General features: G+C 48.2%; 1 protein-coding gene across 5 annotated transcripts; it reads left to right on the top strand.

Moving 5' to 3' along the window:
- Positions 1 to 67: 67 nt before the first annotated feature.
- Positions 68 to 19,836, top strand: Actr1a (actin related protein 1A). Of its 5 annotated transcripts, XM_063287265.1 has the most exons (12): positions 68 to 505; positions 997 to 1,279; positions 9,216 to 9,280; positions 11,319 to 11,394; positions 12,056 to 12,181; positions 14,302 to 14,426; positions 15,516 to 15,732; positions 16,334 to 16,426; positions 16,929 to 17,103; positions 17,201 to 17,262; positions 17,978 to 18,018; positions 18,161 to 19,836. In XM_063287265.1, exons 2-12 carry the CDS (start codon positions 1,232 to 1,234, stop codon positions 18,261 to 18,263), a joined length of 1,131 nt encoding a protein of 376 aa, XP_063143335.1. In that variant the 5' UTR covers positions 68 to 505; positions 997 to 1,231; the 3' UTR covers positions 18,264 to 19,836. The 5 variants fall into 5 exon arrangements, with proteins under 5 accessions (XP_063143335.1, XP_006231532.1, XP_063143332.1 ...); XM_006231470.5 differs by lacking the exon at positions 68 to 505 and having other exon boundaries at positions 1,119 to 1,279; positions 11,319 to 11,454; NM_001106364.1 differs by lacking the exon at positions 68 to 505 and having other exon boundaries at positions 1,168 to 1,279; positions 18,161 to 19,835.
- The last annotated feature ends 690 nt before the right edge of the window (positions 19,837 to 20,526 follow it).

The raw sequence follows: 20,526 nt of genomic DNA, 5'->3' as shown, positions 1-20,526 counted from the left end.
GCGTGACTTGACAATAGACTCCGCCTCCCTGCCCCTGTGTTGGGAGTGTCCCAAGGATCTTGGCCTCCCCCTAGTGTTAGGAGGAACCCAGTTTAAAACCGAGGCGCCGTACCTTGAGGTGCTAGGGTCCTATGAAAGCTCTAAGAAACGCCCGAGAAGCGCTTAACATGGTGCTAACACACGATTTTAAGATAAGCTTGACAAATGATTAAATCATCAGACTGTGTCATTATTATTAATATATTACAAGTCTAATTATTTCTTGGAACTATTGATAAAAAGAGTAACACGAAAAGTGCCTGGGGAAAATTCCTAGCTGAAAAGCATTTACCTACTCTTTCTCTTCACCTGGATATTATCATCCATCAAGGTCAAGCTCAAGAAAGATGATAAAAGTTTCTAAACCTGGGGTTGAGGATTTAGCTCAGTGGTAGAGCGCTTGCCTAGCAAGCTGCAAGTTTCTAAACCTCTTTAGACCAGTAGTTCCGTGGCATCCAACTTACAGGTAATTTTTGATAACCTCCATTGGCTTTTGCTTCACGGTTTTGTCTTGTTTTGCTTTTCGTTTTACTTTTTGTTGTTTTTCGAGACAGGTTTGTTTTCTCTGTATAGCCCCTCACTGTTCTGGAACTCACTCTATAAACCAGGCTAGCCTCGAACTCAGATCTTGCTACCTTTGCCCCAAGTGGTGAGATTAAAGGCATGCAGCACCACCCCCGGTGCTGCTGGGCTCTTGTAAGTGCCGGGCAAGCATTCTACCACTGACATTCCAGTTCCACAGATGTTTGTAATGGTTTATATTGCCCAAGTGAAGGAATGGCTGAAAGGTAGAAATAATCTGTAAAATTCAACCGCCCCTGAACTACTGACAAATCCAATCCCAACTATTCACAAGTACTTCAGACTCCAAAAGAGTGTATTGGAAACCCCTTGGAAGGGGCCTCAAATCCAGTCATGCAACATTAATCATCAACATTGTGGCTCTTTAATCTACAGACACTACAAACCCCATGGCACCATATGTCGGAAATACACTGTCCAATCTCCTAAACCCGATCTGGATGGGACTCGGTTTGGAGCAAAGAATGCTGGGGATTGTAGTTCTTCGGAGGCGAGGTCGGGCCGCTCCCTGGACGCCCAGTACCGGCGACTAGACTGCGCATGCGTGTCAGTGGCGTTTGCTGCGGACCGGGCTGGCAGTTCCTTCCTCGGAGGGAAAGATTCCTCTGCCATGGAGTCCTACGATGTGATCGCCAACCAGCCTGTTGTGATCGACAATGTGAGTAGCATCTTTCCTATCTTTGAAGGGACTGTGTTCTCCTCCAGGAAGGATTGTTTCCGAGGTTTCAGCCTAGGCCGCCAGCTCTTTGTCACTGGCCCGGCCTGTCAGGCGGGTTCAGCTGCCGCCGCCCGGGTCCTCCTCACATCCATAGTTTGAAGGCAGGGTGGCCAGCCAACACCCATGTGATGGAGAATTTGAAGGTAGACAAAGGGAAGAGCTGTAGTCCAAGAAGGGTCCTTGGACCCTCGGTTTAAGGGGCCTTAACCGTTCTCCTAGAGCTTAGCATCCGCCTTCGCTCTGGATTTCCATCACCCAATTGGCTGCTCTTGCTGTCTATCTTCTCCTATTGGTCCCGCCCTTGGGCCTTGCCCGATTAGAACAGCACTCTGCAGTTATTGGCTCCGGCGCTTGTCGCTCTTCCGGCCGCCAAGGTGTTTCCCTTCTGTAAGGGGCGGTGCCGTGCACTATAACTGTAGGGATTGGCTCAGCAATTCAGGGTGCGGAAGGCGATGGCTGGTCCACCGGCTAAGGAGTACAGTTTCCTTGGGTGTGAGCTGGAGGGGCGATTTAGTAAACTGTATCTGGGTGGGGCCGGATAATCCGGTACCATAAATGGCCATAGGATTTCAGTTATTTTTGTGATTATAAATTATAGTTAGTAAAGGTAAAAAAGAAAGGGGAGTGACAAAGGCAAGGTGCTCTCCTGTTTACAGTGCCCACTTGAGAGACAGGGAGATTTTTCAGACACAGTGGTTGTCAAGTACGCTAGCGTTTCCAGGGCGCTTTTCACCGATATGCAAGTTGAAACTTCCCAAAAAGTGAATGGCTAAGGAGAAAGTTTGCACCTCTTCTCACCGACAGAACAAACACCGAAGGTGGAAGTGATCAAGGTCATACAGCTGTGGTGCCCCATAACTTCATTGCCTTATCTAAATAGCATTCCTTTGCTAAGCACCGTTCCACAAATGCTTCGATAAGGACAAATAGAAAGAACCTAAGTGTTCCATTTATGAGGAGGAGCGATTGTCTTCAGTTTCTGTATTTCACTCAAAGGTTTGGTCCCTCCCATTCTGGTTGGAATCTTCCTATTCACTTTCCAGGTCCCTCCATTGAGACAAACTACCACTTCCCTCTGTCCGAGGCTGACCTTTTCAGAGTAACTGTGATGCTGGGAACGTGGACATACCACTAGGTTCTTTTCTTTGTATTGTAGGTGGATAGAGATTGCTTTCTCTAGTTTATGCAGGAACAGGAGGCTTGGAGAGATTTTTTTAAACTACTCACTTTAGGAGTTGAGGATCCAAATCTCACACTGAAATCTGGTTCCAAGTTCTTCAGTCCTTCCAGGAAGGCTACTGTATTTGTTATGAACTGCCTTTTTAAAGGGGGAGGCTGAGGCTGGGGGTGTAGCCCAGATGCTAGAGCTTGTCTGACATTCATGAAATCCTGGGCTCCATCCGCAGCACAGCATAAACCTAGTGTATAAGCAGGTGTGGTGGTCCATGTCTGTAATCCCAGGACTAGAGAGGTAGAGACAGGAAAATGAGAAATGCAAGGTCATTGTTTGAAGCCGGCCTCTAAGGTGTGACATTGTTGGGAGCAGGGAATGGGAGCAAGGTTAGTTAAATAAGACCCATTATTTTGGGGGTTTGTTTTTGGTTTTGTCTCCCTCAATAGCCTCAGTAGACTTTTTAACCCTTGTGGATAAGAGGGTGAGATCCTTCTTTTTTTATTAATCCCTCTACCCACTCTACACAGCCCAAGGCCCCTTATGCTCTCTCTCTCTCTCTCTCTCTCTCTCTCTCTCTCTCCCTCTCTCCCCCTCTCCCCCTCTCCCTCTCCCTCTCTCTCTCTCTCTCTCTCTCTCTCTCTCTCTCTCTCTCTCTCTCTCGTTTGTGTGTGTTCGTGCCTTTAGAGGCCAGAAGAGGTCATTAATTCCTCTTCATAGAGCTGCAGGCAGTTATGAGCTATCCAACATGGTTGCAGTGCAGAAGGGATCCAACTCTGGTCCTCCCAAAGGGCTGTAGCTAGTGCTCTGAACTAATGGGCCAACTCCCCAGCCCTCGACTGTTCGATTTACACCCAACTCTACACAGTACCTAGGGCCTGGTAGCACTGTGTACAAAATGAGGCCTTCTTATTGGCTAAGTGGTAAATAGACAACTAATGATTGCTGTCATGTCAACAAAGATGTCCAGTGTTCGGTACGGAGGTGGGGGTGGGGGGAAACCCGGTCAGGATGAGGGGTTTCAGCTAATGTAATGCTGTAAATGATGAATAACACTTCTTTCTTTCGTTTGTTTGAGACGGGGTCTTTGTGAATTCTTGTTTTCAATGTTAATATCTAGACAAAACCAACTAAGTCTTTTTTTCTTGTTTTTTTTTTTTTTCTTTTTTCCGGGGCTGGGGACCGAACCCAGGACCTTGCGCTTCCTAGGCAAGCGCTCTACCACTGAGCCAAATCCCCAACCCCCCAACTAAGTCTTTAGCCAGTTCCTGTGTGTTAGGTCTCCTTTTTCTTAGTTGTTGAAAGAAAAAAAATGCATAGAAATGATCTACCTCAGACTGGAGAGATGGCTCAGCAGTTAAGAGTGATTGGTGCTCTTCCAGAGGTCCAAAGCTTGATGCCTAGCACCCACATAGGCAGGTTACAACCTGTCACTGAAGCTCCAGATGGGCAGGAATTCTCTTTGGTCTGAGAGCTGTTTTACTCATATAGACAGACCCACACACAGGACGTTCACACACACACACACACTTAAAATAAAGAGTTATCATGGACTGGAGAGATGGCTCAGAGGTTAAGAGCACTGACTTCTCTTCCAGAGGTCCTAAGTTCAATTCCCAGCAACCACATGGTGGCTCACAGCCATCTGTAATGGGATCTGATGCCTTCTTCTGGTGTGTCTGAAGACAGCAACAGTGTACTCACATACATTAAATAAATAAATAAATAAATAAATAAATAAATAAATAAATAAATAAATAAATGTGTTATCAGTTTTGCTTTGGCATTAGCAGTGCAGGAGCAGTCTGTCCATCCCCACAGCTCCCCTGCCTTGGATCCCTGGAGCTGGAATTACAGGTGGTTGTGAGCCACTCAGTGTGGATGCTAGGAACCAGACTCCAGTCCTCTGGAAGGACAGCAAGTACTCCTAACTGATGTGCTATCTCTTCAGCCCCTGGTTTCTTTTCCTTATTTGAGATTTAAATACCTGTATCACATGCATGCAGTGCCTGAGGAAGTCAGAAGAGGGCATCGGATGCCTTGGAACTGGAATTAATAGTCAGTTGAGAGCTTCTGAGTGATGCTTGGGAACTGAACCTGTGTCCTGTGGATAAGCAACACATGCGCTTAATAGATGATCATCTCTCTGGCCCTTTTTTCTTTTCTTAAAAAAGGCTCTCACTGTGTAGCTCTGGCTCACGGAGACACATTGTGTGGACAAAACTCAGCTTCAGGTCCTGTTTCCCTGTCCCCTGGAGGCTGAGATGACAGGTGTATCATCTCAAAGCCATACATACCCAACAGGTTTTCTGATTTTTCCAGAAAAATAGAAAGTTTATTTCATATGCAGTCTTGCATTTGTAACCATTGCCAGTTACTATAAAGTTTGTTGTGGTTTACAAAAACAAGTAGGTTGGTTGCATAGTGCTAGAAGAATGGATACAGCTGACGCAGAAGAACCGTTTTGGGACTCAGGACCTCTTTTTGAGTGATTAAAAGTTCTATTAATTACAAGTTTGTGGCCAACCTTGGCTATATGGCTAAACTGTTTATATACAATTCTGACTGTACTAAAAACATTGAATTGTGGGGCTGGGGATTTAGCTCAGTGGTAGAGCGCTTACCTAGGAAGCCACAAGGCCCTGGGTTTGGTCCCCAGCTCCGAAAAAGAGAACCAAAAAAAAAAAAAAAAAATTGAATTGTACTATACCTTGAATTAGTAAATTATATCTGTGACATATTCTTAACTCAATAAGTTTTTTGTCTTTCTTTAAAACACTTTCGGGATCAAACCAAAGTCTTAGGACCAAAATGGACCGATTAACAACTTCCATCCTAGAACCCATGACCCCACCTCTCTTGGTATCTAGTTTTGTTAGATAGAAGACCATGAGCCTCTTTCTCCGCACATCACACAACCTGAAGTCCTTAAGATAAAACTTTCTCAAGCCACGGCCTGCAGCCGGCTGGTGCTGCGAGAGGCTGCTAAAGGAGCTGCTTGCTGCCTGCATCAGAATGGTCAGAGTCTCAGAAATGAGACTCCATTTTCAAGGAACTTCTACAGGGTGTTGGCCCTTCCCTTTGCAGAAGTGCGTGGCTGGGTGGCAGTGCACTGTTGTGTGCACACTCAGGCCTGTATACTCTGAGGGGTGGGCAGCTCGCAGAGCAGAGCACCTCATCTCACCGCCTCCTCTGCTTGTTGGTCCACACCTTGTCTTGGCAGGCCTGTGAGGGCCATGGGGACAAGCTGGGTCTGGTTCCTCTGAATTCATCTCTCCCTGTGCTGCTCATCTTCCCTGCCCCACCTCTGCCTGAGGCTGCTCACTGGCCTTCTGGGTGCTCGCTCAGGTTCAGAGTTTAGGTTTCCTCCGCCATTTTGTTTTTAATTTTTATTTTATTTTATTGGTTATTTTTTTTTAAATATTTTATTTATTTATTATATATATGAGTACACTGTAGCTGTCTTCAGACACACCAGAAGAGGGCATCAGATCTCATTACAGATGGTTGTGAGCCACCATGTGGTTGCTGGGATTTGAACTCAGGACCTCGGGAAGAGCAGTCGGTGCCCTTAACCACTGAGCCATCTCTCCAGCCCTGGTTATTTTTTGAAATGGGGTCTCACTTTGTAGACCAGACTGACCATGAACTCACAGAGATCCCCTTGCCTCTTGCCCAAGTGCTGGAATTAAAGGTGTGCACCACTGTATCCTGCTGTCTGCCTACTTTTTAAAATTTTTTTAAGACAGGGATGTTCCTGGCTGTCTTGAAACTTGGTTTGTAGACCAGGCTGGCCTGAAACTCAAAACTGGCCTGCAAAAAAAAAAAAAAAAAAAAAAAAAAAAAAAAAAAAAAAAACTGGCCTGCAGCTGCCTCTAGAGTGCTTGGATTAAAGACACTTGCTACCATGCCTGGTACCTTTCTGCCAATCTTTTGCTCATAAATTTAACCCTTACCAGTTAGTCTCTTGAGTGTCTAGCAAATGACAGATACTGCTGTGTGAAGTCTCTAATCTTGAGGAACTTGAAATGAAGTAGAGAAAGATAGGAAACACAAATTCTAACAGAGGGCAGTGAGAGCCATGCTTTGTCGTGGTGCAGGTAATAGTGAGTTCTGGGGTTACCCTTCAAGAAGGCACAGGATTGTACTGGACCTCTGATACTCTAGGTAGAAAACCAGAGGCCAATAAATGAGTCTGGCTTTGTTTCACTGGGCTTTGGGTTTGAGTTTTTTGAGATATATATAAAATGCTTTGCCTGCAAGTCTTCATATCACATGCATGCAGTGCCTGAGGAGTACTACCCTTTGTTAGCCTCTGTGTGGACACCGGAAGTCCAACCTGGACCCTCTGGTAGAGCAGTCAGTGCTCTTAACCCCTGAGCCATCTCTCCAGCCCCTCGCTTGGCTTTTTGAGACAGGGTCTTGCTCTGTGGCTTTCTTACACAGTGGGTCTTCCAGCTCCAGCCTCCAATTGGGATTGTGAGTAGCTGAGTCTAACATCATGACCTGCCTTGGGTAACAGGCTCTTGGTTTTGTGCTAGTAAACTAAAACGTTTACAACTTGGAAAATTAATTCTTAAAAATACTCAGATCTGAGCTGGAGAGATGGCTCAGCCGTTAAGAGCACTGGCTGCTCTTCCAGAGGTCCTGAGTTCAATTCCCAGCAACCACATGGTGGCTCACAACCATCTGTAATGGGATCCGATGCCCTCTTCTGATGTCTGAAGATGATGACAGCGTATTCATATACATAAAATAAATAAATCTTTTTTAAAAATTCAGATCTTAATGTATGTATGGTGACACGTGCCTGTAACCTCAGCATTCAGGAAGCAGAGGCAGAGAAGTCAGAAATTCAGGGTCACCTTCTGCTACAGAACAGGTTTGAGGCCATCCTGGGATATGTGAAATCCTATCTCAAGTAAATAAAAATCCTGGTCTAATGTAAGGATCTCACCTTCATTTCTCATGTCTTGAGTCCCTGCCAGGAGAGCCAACTAGTCTGTTGGCATTACACACCCTGATGAAGACAATGAACAATTATTAGAAACTTGAACGGGTTCCTGAAGATCTTTTGCACAGTGCTGTTCCCACCCACCCGTCCAAGCCCTGGGATTTGCAGTAGGATTTTCCCCCTCCTTCTTAGATTTTCAGTTCAATTCATAGCTGCACCTCTCTGGGTTCTTAGTCTGCTGTCCAAGTCAGTGAGTTTGCACAGTATGTCCTGTTTGCTCTCTTCTGCCGATAGAGGTTCCTCCTCTTCTAGAGAACTAGCTGCCCCCTGCTGTCCTTGCTGTCCCCTCTACACTGCTTTCAATGTCCTCCCTCCTCTTCTCACCAGACCTACCCCTGTCCTCAGACTTGCCAGAGGCAGGTTGGTCTCGTCACCTCCATCTTCCCTGCCTACCTCTCTGTAGAGGAGCAGGAGGCAGGGAGTCAAAGGTGCGCCAGAAGCCGTAGGCACAGAGATAACCTTGACACCTTGAATCTCTTGTGTATTAACTGATGCTGTGTGGCCTCTGCAAGTTTGCTGTGCCCCAGAAGTAGTTGAGTGCAGACCAGACAGGCAGGAGGACACGGGAACCAAATATGGTAGTTAAGTTTAGATGGAAGATAATGTGTGGTGGCACATGCCTTTAATGCCAGCCCTCACAGGTCAGAGGCAGGCGGAACTCTGTGAGTGTGAGGCCAGCCTGGTCTACATAGTGAATTTCAGGCTAGTCAGGGCTACACAGAGAAACCTTGTCTCAAAAAAGAAAAAGAAGAGGAAGAGGAAGAAGAATGGAGTGTATTTGCAAGCAGCATCAGGTCTTAACATCTTTCCTGCACACAGTGCCTAGAGTCAGTGTTTACATTGGTTGGGTCCTGGAAGGTATAAAGAAAAACAGTTCTTTCCTGGCACTGCCCTCAACCGACATGCCGGATATTGGAGCAGGAATTTGCATCTGTCTTCTGCCCTCAGAGAAGCCACCAAGGTCTCTCTGCTCTTCATCAGGAGCAAAGGAGCAAAGGAGTAAAACGCTGGCTTATAGCACGTGCCGACCTCTTGGGAGCACAGTGCTTCTGTCCTTCAGGAAGAGCCTGGGAACTGCCTTCTGCCAGGATCAGTGCCACACACCTGTAGTGGGATGTGTCCTAGAGACCTGAGGACAGGAGGGCTGCAGCCTAAGGTGGCAGTGCAGCCTGAAAGCACCCCTTGCCAGTAAAGGATGCAGCTCCCGGCTTCCCTCGTGTGCACTAAAACATGTAACTTCTAGGTAATTGCAATTTCTCATGCTTTCTGTTTTTTCTCTTGTATTTATTATTATTGTATGTGTGTGGAGAGTGCACATAGCACAGCACACATGTGGAGACTAGAGAGTCAGTCTCTTTTTAGCAGACATGCATGACAAGTGCTTTGAACTGATGAGCCTTCTCCTCGACCCTACCAGTGTTATGTGTATTAATATTCGTATCAACGTTATAAGTAATGCTCAAAGTGTATGTTCCATGAGGTCAAGGAGAAAACTACAGAGAACTTGAGCAGTTCACTAAAGATGCAGTGAAAGTCCTGTTCACTGCTCCCTGTCCCTTCCTGGATGTGTACTCACAGTTCCTATGCTCCTGCCCACTCAGCCGCTACACACAATTATAAGGGCTTTCTCTCTTCTTGGAAACGGAATCATACTGTGGCGGCTCTCACTTCTCTTTGTCCTCTCTCCGCAGGGATCCGGTGTGATTAAAGCTGGTTTTGCTGGTGATCAGATCCCCAAATACTGCTTTCCAAACTAGTAAGTCATTTTGAGGCTTGGTTGTGACTCTGGAGAGCTTGTCTTCTTTGCCCTGTGACCAGCCCTGCCTTGTTAAGGAGGAAGAATTCTTGGTACCCAAAACAATAAACAACGGATGTGCTCTGGGTCTGGGATAAGGGACGTGATTGCCCGGCGTGTTTTGAGAGGCATAGCAGGGCCTCTTCCTTTTTTTTAAGTGTGAGTGTGTGTGTGTTGGAGGAGGTAGGTGCTATGGCATGTGTGTGCTGGTCAGAGCACAACTTCGTGGGATCAGGTCACTCTTCCAGCTTATGCTGTTCCAGGGATCATACTCAGGTCACTGACTGGCACATCAGAGCCTTTACCCACTCAGACATCTTGCTGGGTAAAACAAAAAATTGATTCTAAGGCTGGGTATGGTGGTTCATGCCTTTAATCCAGCATTTGGGAGGCCAACTGGATCTAGATAGAGTTCCAGGACTACACAGAGAGGCCCTATCTCAAAAAACCAAAAACGCTGTCTGATTCCATCTACTGACACCAATCTTATCCTTGGTGATTCAGAGAACCACAGAGCCCTCCAAGTTTTATTTCTTTAAACAGAGTCTCCCTGTATTGCCAGGTTGACCTCAGTTTCTTGAGTTCAGACAATCCTGCACCTCAGCCGCCTCAGTACCAGGACTGTGGCAGGCACGCCACACTCAGCCACTCTCTCTTTAACATCCTCTTCCCGGGCCAGAGATGGCTCAGCAGGTCAAGGCACCTGCCCAGGAGCCAGGAACCTGAGCTGGATCCCAGGACCCAGCGGTGGAAAGAGAGAACTGACTCCTGCGAACTGACACACAACTAAATAAATTTTAAAACATCTTTTTAATTCTCCTATTTTCTAGCACAGAGTTTATTTAAAGTTAAACCACATTTGTTGTCTTAGACTGAGGGCTCTGAGCTTTTCTGCGAGGGAGAGATTACAAGGAGAAGATGGCATGGCAGGCTTAGGAAGTCCATGCCTGGGAAGGAAGAGAGCAGTGGGGCAACAGCAGTCCTGGGACGGGACTTAGGAGAGAAAAGATCTGCTTTTATTTCTTTTTTACTTTTTTAAAAAATATTTATTTAAGTACACTGTAGTTGTCTTCAGACACTCCAGAAGAGGTACCCAGATCTCATTACAGATGGTTGTGAGCCACCATGTGGTTACTGGGAATTGAACTTAGGACCTCTGGAAGAGCAGTCAGTGCTCTTAACCCCTGAGCCATCTCTCCAGTCCAGTTTTCTCTTTTTCTTTTCTATTCTTTTTTTGTATAACTAGAGATGAAATACAGGGCACAGGGCTCTGGCACTGAGCTATAATCCCAGTTCTTAAATTTTTTTTAGTTCATCATTTATTTAGAAATCCATTTTTTTTTTCCAAGACAGGGTTTCTCTGTGTAGCCCTGGCTGTTCTGGAACTCACCCTGTAGATCAGGTTGGCTCCAATCTAACACATCCGTCTGCCTCTCCTCGAGTGCTGGGATTAAAGGTGTGCCCCACCACTGCCTGACCATTTACAAAATAATTTTTTTAAAGGCATGTGCCACCTTGCCCAATGACACTTTTATCCTCTTTTTTTTTTTTTTTTTTATTTAAAGATTTAGTGAGTGCTCTGTCTGCATATACACCTACATGCCAGAAGGGGGCATTAGATCCCAGTATAGATGGTTGTGAGCCACCTCATAGTTACTGGGACCTGAACTCAGGACCTGTGGAAGAGCAGACAAAGCTCTAACTGCTGAGCCATCTCTCCAGCCCCATTTAGATCTCTGTCTAATGTACACTGGGAAAATAGGTGAACCAGAGGTATTATTTATAGAACAACTTAACAAAAATAGATAATATGCAGGTGACTCCGAATAGTACATGTTCTTTATATAAAAGACAGAAAAAAGTATAAGAAAGGGCATGGAAGCTAACCGAGCCCTCCCTGCTCGGAGACAAGCATGAGCGAGGGGCATTGGTGTATCTAGACTGTGCTCTTCCACGACTGTCCTGAAATAAAACCATTCCTTTCTGCTGTCCTCTGCAGTGTGGGCAGACCCAAACATGTTCGAGTCATGGCAGGAGCCCTCGAAGGTGACATCTTCATTGGCCCCAAAGCTGAGGTAATTCCCAGTCCAACAGAAGAAGCCTCGGGCTTGCAGAGGGCTTACCTGTCCACCACAGTAAGCATACCAATGGGGAAAGAGGTCATCGTTCTCCCAAGAGCAGACTCTGGCCTTAAAGAAGACATACCTGGAACCCACATGGTGGGACAGAGACCAGTCTAGAAAATGGCACTGCTTCTGTACCTCTGTGTCCTGTCACTGTCTTACAGTCATTAAATTGATTGGCTTGGGTATATTTTTGGCAAGAGGGATTCAGAGAGAAATCCAATCTGGTCTATCCAAGGTATGAGTTAATTACCCAGGCTTTGGCAAAACCTTCGACAGGCTCTAGGAAACGTAACTACAGAGCCAGTGCTGCCCATTTTGGTTCCAGGAACTGAGATAAGAGCCAGGACACTGTGTCCCAGAACCAGGCAATGAAACAGGGGACCTGGGGGCCATGGAAATTCAGAAGCCTCTGCTTCTCAGCTGCGCACTGAGTCAGGCAGCTTGTAGCATCCAGTCTCCAATGCCTACACTCAGTGTGGATGAGGACAGCGGGCTGGGACCTGAGGAAGCTGAGGTTCCTTGACAGTGCTTGTACCTGTACCCTCGGGTTGGTAGGGTGAGATGCCAGGCAGGGCCTGACTCTGCAACAGACTGTGCCCTCTACTTGCAGGAGCACCGGGGGCTGCTGTCAATCCGCTACCCCATGGAACATGGCATCGTCAAGGACTGGAACGACATGGAGCGCATCTGGCAATATGTCTATTCTAAGGACCAGCTGCAGACTTTCTCAGAGGAGGTGAGGGGCCTGTGTGCAAGACACTGCTGTGCAGGATGCCGAGTTGGGTAGAACTCCACCCCAGAGATGCCGGGGAGAAAGAGGGACCTGATGACTGCCGAAAGCGTTTGAGTATAAATACATGCAGCACTGAGCTGTGTACTTGTAGATACACTGTAATTTTATCTCTGTGCCATCCCTAATATATTCGAACTGAAGTTAGCTGTAGGAACGTGCTTACAGTGCTAGTGCCTGGAAGGCAGAGGCTGCAGGGTGAGGAACGGTTGAGACCAATCTAGGGCTATGTAGCAAGACTCTTATCTCAAAAGGGGAGCAAAAATGGGGGCTGGAGAGATGGCTCTGTGGTTAAGAACACTTACTATGCTCACAGAGGACCCTGGTTTGGTTGCCAGCACCCACATGGCAGCTTACAACCATCTTTCGCTCCAGTTCCAGGCAGATCTGATGTCTTTTGGCATCTGAAGGCACCCACACATGTGCACATACATACATACTCATACACACATGTGCACATACATACATACTCATACACACATGTGCACATACATACATACTCATAAATAAACAAAAATAAAAACAGAACCAAAAGACCTGGGTAGAATCATCTCCCTCTTACAAACAAGAGAAAAAAGCAGACTGGGCACGGTGGTACACAACCTGGGCACAGTGGTTCACCACCGTGATACCAAGAGGCTAGGTGTTCAGGGTGGTCCTTAGCTCCACTGCCTCTTTAAAGCTAACCAGGCCTACGTTGTCAACAAAATAGAAAACAAACAAAAACGTTAGAGCAGCAAGGTACTAAGTAGGAGAGAACCAACTCTACAGTGACCATTGACTTTCACATGTGCATGTGTGCATACACAAGATAATAAATGTAGAAAGATGAAAAGGAAGTCAGAAAATCGAAGTGGTATTTCCAAAATCATTCAATGAGTAAAGAAAGGAGTAGAGATGGGATTCGAACCCACATCTGTCAGAGCCCATACCTGTTAACTTCCAAGGAAGCGACTCTCGGAGATAAAAGAAGGATGTGTCAGTTTTCAGGGAGAGAAACTGGTCAGGCTTTGAAAACCATTTTGTATGTACTAGAGAGACAGCTCGGCAGTTAAGAACGAGTTCTAGGGGTTAGGGATTTAGCTCAGTGGTAGAGCGCTTGCCTAGCAAGCACAAGGCTCTGGGTTCGGTCCCCAGCTCCGAAAAAAAGAAAAGAAAAGAAAAAAAAAAAAAAAAAAGAACGAGTTCTACCCTTCCAGAGAACCTGAGCTCTGTTCCTACTGCTCATACAGGTGGTTTATAACCCCATGTACTGGGTCTAGCCTCCACCAGTACCTGCATTTGCATGCATAAATACACATGCAGAAACATAATTTAAAATAATTAAAATGTAAACATCCCACCCAGGGTCGGTGGTACACTTTTATAACCCAGCACTTGGGAAGCAGAGGCAGGTAAGTCTCTTGAGTCTGAGGCCAGCCTGGTCTACATAACAAGTTCTAAGCCAGCCAGGGGGTACAGACATCTTTTTTAAAAATAATAAAAATAAGTAAATAAGTAAAAGGGCTGGAAATAGAGCTCTATGAGGAGTGCTTGTCTAGCGGGAAACAATTTCCAATACCATGAAAAACCAATTTCAATATTTAAAAAGGGGGGCGGGGAGGCTGGAGAGATGGCTCAGCGGTTAAGAGCACTGACTGCTCTTCCAGAGGTCCTGAGTTCAATTCCCAGCAACCACATGGTGGCTCACAACCATCTGTAATGGGATCTGATGCCCTCTTCTGGTGAGTCTGAAGATGGTTACAGTGTATTCACATACATAAAATATTTTTTAAAAAACCAATATTAAATTTAAAATTTCTATTTTGAAATATATTTACCATAGAAAAACTTGAATTTAACAATATATTGACAGACAGAGGGACCTGTAGAGTAGTTTTGGAGGACAAGGAGGTGCACTCTGAGAATAAGGACAGAATGGGGCTTTAGGATGTGACATTGACAGACACGGGCATGACTTGTGACAGCCTCAGCTGACAAAGGCCCCCAGACAACAGACTTTCAGGGCAGGGTCACCAGGGTGGAGAGCTGACCTCACTGCCTGCCTCCTGGGCCTCTTTCCCCAGCATCCTGTGCTCCTGACTGAGGCACCTTTAAACCCTCGGAAAAACCGGGAGCGAGCGGCAGAAGTTTTCTTCGAGACCTTCAATGTGCCAGCTCTCTTCATCTCCATGCAAGCTGTGCTTAGCCTGTGAGTAGCAGCCCGGCTAGCGTGGCCTCTCTATAACCTAAGCCTCCGAATACATCCACTCTCCCCAGGGAAGATGAGCCGAGGTAGTGAGAAAAAGAAACTCTTACTGAAACTAGACATCGAAGTGCCTCAGATAAACCAAAGCAAAGTGTGGGTGCCCATTGCTCTCAGGTTTGGGGTTCAGGTCTGTGGTACACACCGCCGAGGCCCTTCTCAAGGTTCCTTAATGTATCCCAGTATTCACTCTGTGGACCGCGTGCCAGCTGTTCTGCAGGGCTGCTGGCATAGCTGTGGTCCAGACAGCACCACACCTGCCATGCTGCCCACCCGGCCTCATGCCTACCTCCATCAGCTGCTGAGATGGTGCCCTATGACCTACACAGACTATGTATTTGACCTCCTTAAATCATGAGCCAGCATTTGCAGGCTGGGAGATTTCCTGGGCTGGGGATGGTCCCCAGCACCCTCCCAAAACAAAAATAAAGGATTTCTTATCCAAATTTAAATTTCTAACCTCTGGACAAATGGAAATCTCTGATACCACTGGGCCAGCATTCCTGGACTAAATCCAATCTCGGCTGGCGCAGTTGCCGTGGCACGTTGGGTGTGCAAGCTGACTTTACCTATTGACCCCTGAATGCTGAGCCTGAGTAAGGGTTTGCCCTATTCCTGAGTCTCATTTCTGCCATTTGGATATTTTAAAAAAAAAAAAACCTAAAACTATGGGCTGACGTCAGAGGCAGCATGGGAAAGCCATAGCTCTCAGGGAAAGGGAAAAGCAGCCCCTTTTCCTCCTCCGCTGAATGCTTTTTCCTCCTCTTCTCTTGGGAATCGAAACTGCCCTTTAGGTCAGGTCCCCAGGACTGTAAACACCAGGCTGTGCTCTCAGACCAGAAGGCCTGTCCTTTAGGATGCTGGAGAAGCTTTGCTCCTCACTCAGTACTTCAAGGTCTCCTTAGTACCCAGGGACCCAGCCAGAGGGCCCAGGAGAAAAGTGGACCAAGGCTCAGAGCTCCCCTGACCCGGAGCTTTAACACGTGGACTTCTTCCTAGAGGGCATGGGGTTCAGTGATTGTCTCTTTGCCTCAGTTATGCCACAGGCAGAACCACAGGTGTGGTGTTGGATTCTGGGGATGGCGTCACCCATGCAGTCCCGATTTACGAAGGCTTCGCCATGCCTCACTCCATCATGCGCATTGACATTGCCGGCCGCGATGTCTCACGCTTCCTCCGCCTCTACCTACGAAAGGAGGGCTACGATTTCCACTCCTCCTCCGAGTTTGAGATTGTCAAGGCCATAAAGGAAGTGAGTGGTGTCCTGTGGCCGAGGGGTGGCAGGGGAATAGTGAACCTAAGAGTAAAGCAGGACGATGCTCCTGCTGGGTCCTGGGTCAGGCTCTGGATCCTCCTGGTACCTGTGTGCGTCTGTCTCGTCTGTCTTGCTCCTTCCCCTTCCTGAAAGCTGCCTGAGTGTGGGAAAGGAGCTGTTTCCAGTCCCTCAGCCCACAGGCCACTGCCCCTGAGTTTAGGATCACATCCTTGTTGAAGTTGAAATGCTTTTGTCTTCTTACGTAAACCCTCCTACCATGTATGGTTTGGGGAAACCTCTGAACTGGTGGGAAGCCAGAACCATACCAGAGGGAGGAGGAGAAAGGTGCCTGAGCCTGGCTAAACTTAGGCAGTCACAGGCCTGGGAGCTATGGAGCCAAGTTCCCAGGTTTGCTTACCAGGAAAGCAGAACAAGAATTCATGGTTTAAGTGTGCCCAGGACAGTGTGTCAGACCCCTGTCCCTGCTTGTGGGCGAGCACTTTTAGGCAGTCGCTGCAGATAGGCATGCTACTCCTGTGGACTTTGCCTGAGAGTGCACTAGGTTTCCTGCATACATGACTCATATCTGATTCTGCAGAGAGCTTGCTACCTGTCCATAAACCCCCAGAAGGATGAGACACTGGAGACGGAGAAGGCTCAGTACTACCTGCCCGATGGCAGCACCATTGAGGTAGTGACCACATTTTTCTCCTTTCCCCTCACACCTAAGCTTTGGGCTCAGCAGAAGGTCCTGAGAGGGCCTGACCAGCAGAACTGAGAACACAGCAGCCCAGAGCTTCTATGGGGACTTCCCTAGGGAGTACTTGTGTAGTGCTTGCTGTCCTAACCATCCCTGGGTACAGATTAGCGAAGTCACTGCTCCCTGGAACTCCAATTGATAAGACATTTCCTAGAGTGTCAATGCCAGAAATCTCTTAGCTAGAAAGTTCCAAAGCTAGTAGTAAGATAAGCACTCCCCCTAACCGCCACCCTAGTTCCCCAGAACGGTTTCTTTGGTCTGTTCCTAGGAGCCCTGTCTTTGCTCCTTGAGACCCTTGTCACAGAAGGTTTGTCTTTAGCCCGGGCTTCACAGACACCTGATTGCTAAGAGATAGGCAGGAAGGCCTCTTCTGTTCCCATTCCAGGGACCTCAGTCCCAGCCCAACCTCTTGAGCTGGCTCTTTACCCCACAGATTGGCCCTTCCAGGTTCCGGGCCCCTGAGCTGCTGTTCAGGCCTGACTTGATTGGCGAGGAGAGTGAGGGTATCCATGAGGTGCTGGTGTTCGCTATCCAGAAGTCAGACATGGATTTACGGCGGACGCTCTTTTCCAACATTGTCCTCTCAGGAGGTTCTACCCTCTTCAAAGGTTGGTCTTTGCTCTTGGGACCCTTGCTAGGGAAGCATCCTCATCCCACAGGGATCAGATGCCCAGAGTTAACTTGGGGGTCTCTGCTCTTTTGTAGGTTTTGGGGACAGGCTACTGAGTGAAGTGAAGAAACTGGCTCCAAAAGATGTGAAGATCAGGGTAGGGCACACTGCAGGCCGGGCCGGGCACAACGGGGCTCCACAGACTTGCAGGACAGGGCAGCTCTGTCCCCTGCCGGGTCTCCCCCAAGCTCTCCAGGTAGTGCAGACTAGTACCCCATGGCCTATCAGGAAAACTGAATTGACAGCTTGACCTTACCGTTACCGTGCCCTCTCCCATCCCCCAAGGTAGGACCCCTGTAATGCAGTTGCCTTCTGAACGGCTGCTGAAGGGCTTCATGTGGAGAGGACAGGCCCCAAGAGAAGGCATCTAATTCCTGCCATAGGTGTATCTCCCCACGTACGGTCAGGCTGGCCACAGCTCCTGCAAAGAGCCTATTGCGTGGTGTACATCCATTACACCCAGCCAAGGGACAGAGTGAGACAGTGGGCAGGGACAGGGTGGGGCTGAGAAGGTGGCTCAGCACTTGCTATGTAAGCATCAGGACCAGAGTGCAGATGCCCAGAATTCACATCAGAGCCAGGTAGGCATGGCCACCTCTTAAAATGGCAGCCTTTGGGAGGTAAAGACAAGGTCCCCAAGGGCAAGCTAGCTAGGTAGGCGAGCCAGCATGAGCCAGGAAGACCAGGTGTCAACCCTGGGCCTCCATGCACACACTCATGTGCATGTGCTCCCACACACCTGGGAACACACATGTAACAGAGGGATGACTGCGTCTGGGTGTCTTAGATTCCTCTCCTGTCCCCCTCTGCAGATATCTGCACCCCAGGAGAGACTGTATTCCACATGGATTGGGTGAGTAGCCCACGGAATAAGAGCAGAATGGGAAGCGAGGCTCTGACCATCCCACCATCCTACCTTGTCCCACCCCCAGGGAATTGACCGGCTGCACAATTTCATTCAGTCACACTGCTTCTCTGGGTTTTCTCCACTGCAGAGGCTCTATCCTTGCCTCCCTGGATACCTTTAAGAAGATGTGGGTCTCCAAGAAGGAATATGAAGAAGATGGTGCCCGATCCATCCACAGGAAAACCTTCTAATGTTGCGACATCACCACCTCTCTCTGAAGTTAACTCCACTTTAAAACTTTCTTGAGCTGGAGTGTTTGAGAGGAACTGCCTGTGTGTATGAGTGAGTGTGTGGGTATGGTATGAGTGTGTACTACTATGGAGTGCCGTGTGGCCCAGAAATCCTGGGCCCAGAGAGGACATTGAACTACCCACGAGGGGGATGGCCTGAGGCCTGGGGTTGACTACTCACTGGCCCCTTGCAGGAAGAGCTCTGGCAGAGGCCCACTCCTTTCTCAGCCAGGCCTTTGGCTGACTGTGTGGAACTATGGTTACTACCATGAGAGACCTTGCTGCTGCCAATCTCGGCTGGGCTGGCCCTGCTCCACTCCACCCGAGTGCCCTGAGGCCAGAGGCAGCTGCTGTCTCCCCAGCTCATCATTCTGTGCTGCCCATGCCTCTGGATCACACCGAGAACTGGGGCTGGGGTTAAGTTCTGTCTGGTTTGGTTCAGTTTGGGTTTGGGAGACTGAAAAAGCACTCTAGCAGTGGTTAAAGACTGGGTTCAGGAGAGAGCAGGGTACACTCACATCCACCTGGGAACCAGGTAGCAATTTGGACCGCACTGGGCATTTGGGAAGGATGGGGGATAGCTTCAGGGTTGATTTACAAGCTCCAGCCACATCCAGGGCTCGGGGACACTGTAAGGACTGTGGGCTCCAGGTCCTGCTGTTTGCTTCTCATACATCTTGGTTTCAATACCATCGCCATCGGTTTATTTATTGACATGTTTGTTCAGTAAAGGGAGTAGAGAGGGCTCCTGTCTCCTGCCCACTGGTCACCTTTGCTTACACTAATGTTTACAGCACCCAGGCTTTCCACAGTATCAGGGGCTCTGGCATTCCCTGCTGATAGTGAACTGACAGTATTCACGGGCCTCAGGACCCTGTGGGATTGGAGGCCGCACATGAAGGCACCCCAACCAGCCTCTTCCTTTCTCCTGGCCCCACTTGCTCACTGCCCTGGAGCCAACAGGCTGGTTGTGGTTGGATTTTCTAAGACAGGAAGGAGCATCCCTCTTTGGCAGAGGCCCTTTGTGAGGGGGGTGTGTTGGAGATCTAGACCCTTCAAAACAAAGCAAGCTGCAGTTAACCATGTTGCCTTTGCCACTCTAATTGACCGGGCGACTAAGTCAAAGTGGCAGGGAGGCCCCCTTCGAGGTTGGTCAGATTGAAGGGAGAGAAGGGGCCAGACCAAAGTGCCAAGATCTGATGGATTCCAGCCTTGTCCTCGGAAGTGGTCCAAGGGCCTTTGTACCCAGTACAAAGCTAGGGTGAGTCTGTGTGCACGGCACCCTCACTAGTGATGCCGTCTCACCCCAGTTCCAGATTCCAGACAGTATTCTCTCTCCACCATCCTATGACCAAAGGCCCCTGCCAGATGTAAAGCGAAGCTGGTGTGTGTGGAATCGATGTGGCAGCCCGTGGACTGCAGTGCGCTTAGCCAGCTCACCTCTCTCAGCCCAAGCCTGTCCCCTGCACAGCCTCGCAAAGCCACATTGCCTGGTGGGGCCCAGTGTACTTAAATAAAGTCGTTCCGATAGATACATCAGTCTGACCTCTGTGTGACCAGTGCCTGGTAGGAAGAAAGGGAAGCTCCCTAAAAGTGATATGCAGACCGTACCCCAACCTGTAAGGTGGATGGGAAAATAACAGAGTCTTAATTCCTGTGTATACTCAAACTGGTGAAGCCTCACTTCATCTCTGAGAACAGAGGGCTATTGTTTTTCTGAGAAGTGGTTTCTCTGTGTCCTGAGGGTTCTGGCTGTCCTGGAACTCTTAGACCTGGCTGACCTTGAACTCACAAAGATCTGCCTCCTGAGTGCTGGGATTAAGGATGTGCACCCCGACACCTGGCCTAAAACGGAGGTTCTTAAAACTCGTTTGTATAAGACATTTGAATCAGGCCTATAATCCTATCAACTCAGGAGACCAAGGCAGGGGACTCGCATGTTTAAGGACTGTGTGGGTTACAGAGAGAGTTCTGAGCCAGTCTCCACAACTTACTGAGATCCTGTCTCAAAGAGAGCTGGGGCTTACAGTTCAGTAGCAGAGCACTTGCCTAGCAAGCATGAAGCCCTTCTTTCAACCCTCAGTACCCCTCACCTGCCGTTCAGGAATGTAAGACGAAGCACGTGATCTATGGAGATGACTGCAGATAAAGGCAGGTACCAACAATCCTGTCCATCTGCTCGACTCCCGGGACCCACACAGAACTGACTTCATGCAGCAAGCTG

This window comes from Rattus norvegicus, chromosome 1 (genome assembly GCF_036323735.1).
Source record: "Rattus norvegicus strain BN/NHsdMcwi chromosome 1, GRCr8, whole genome shotgun sequence".
Taxonomy (NCBI): Eukaryota; Metazoa; Chordata; class Mammalia; order Rodentia; family Muridae; genus Rattus; species Rattus norvegicus.
The sequence above is the reverse complement of the archived record's forward strand: the minus strand, read 5'-3'. Positions and strand labels throughout refer to the sequence as shown.

What these genes read in the sequence shown, in the direction of transcription:
- Actr1a (XM_006231470.5), top strand. Translation starts at nt 1,232, where the DNA reads ATGGAGTCCTACGATGTGATCGCCAACCAGCCTGTTGTGATCGACAAT. An exon ending in ATGCAAGCTGTGCTTAGCCT is followed by an intron (nt 14,427 to 15,515) that starts GTGAGTAGCAGC and finishes TCTTTGCCTCAG; the next exon opens with TTATGCCACAGGCAGAACCA. An exon ending in CTGTATTCCACATGGATTGG is followed by an intron (nt 18,019 to 18,160) that starts GTGAGTAGCCCA and finishes TCTCCACTGCAG; the next exon opens with AGGCTCTATCCTTGCCTCCC.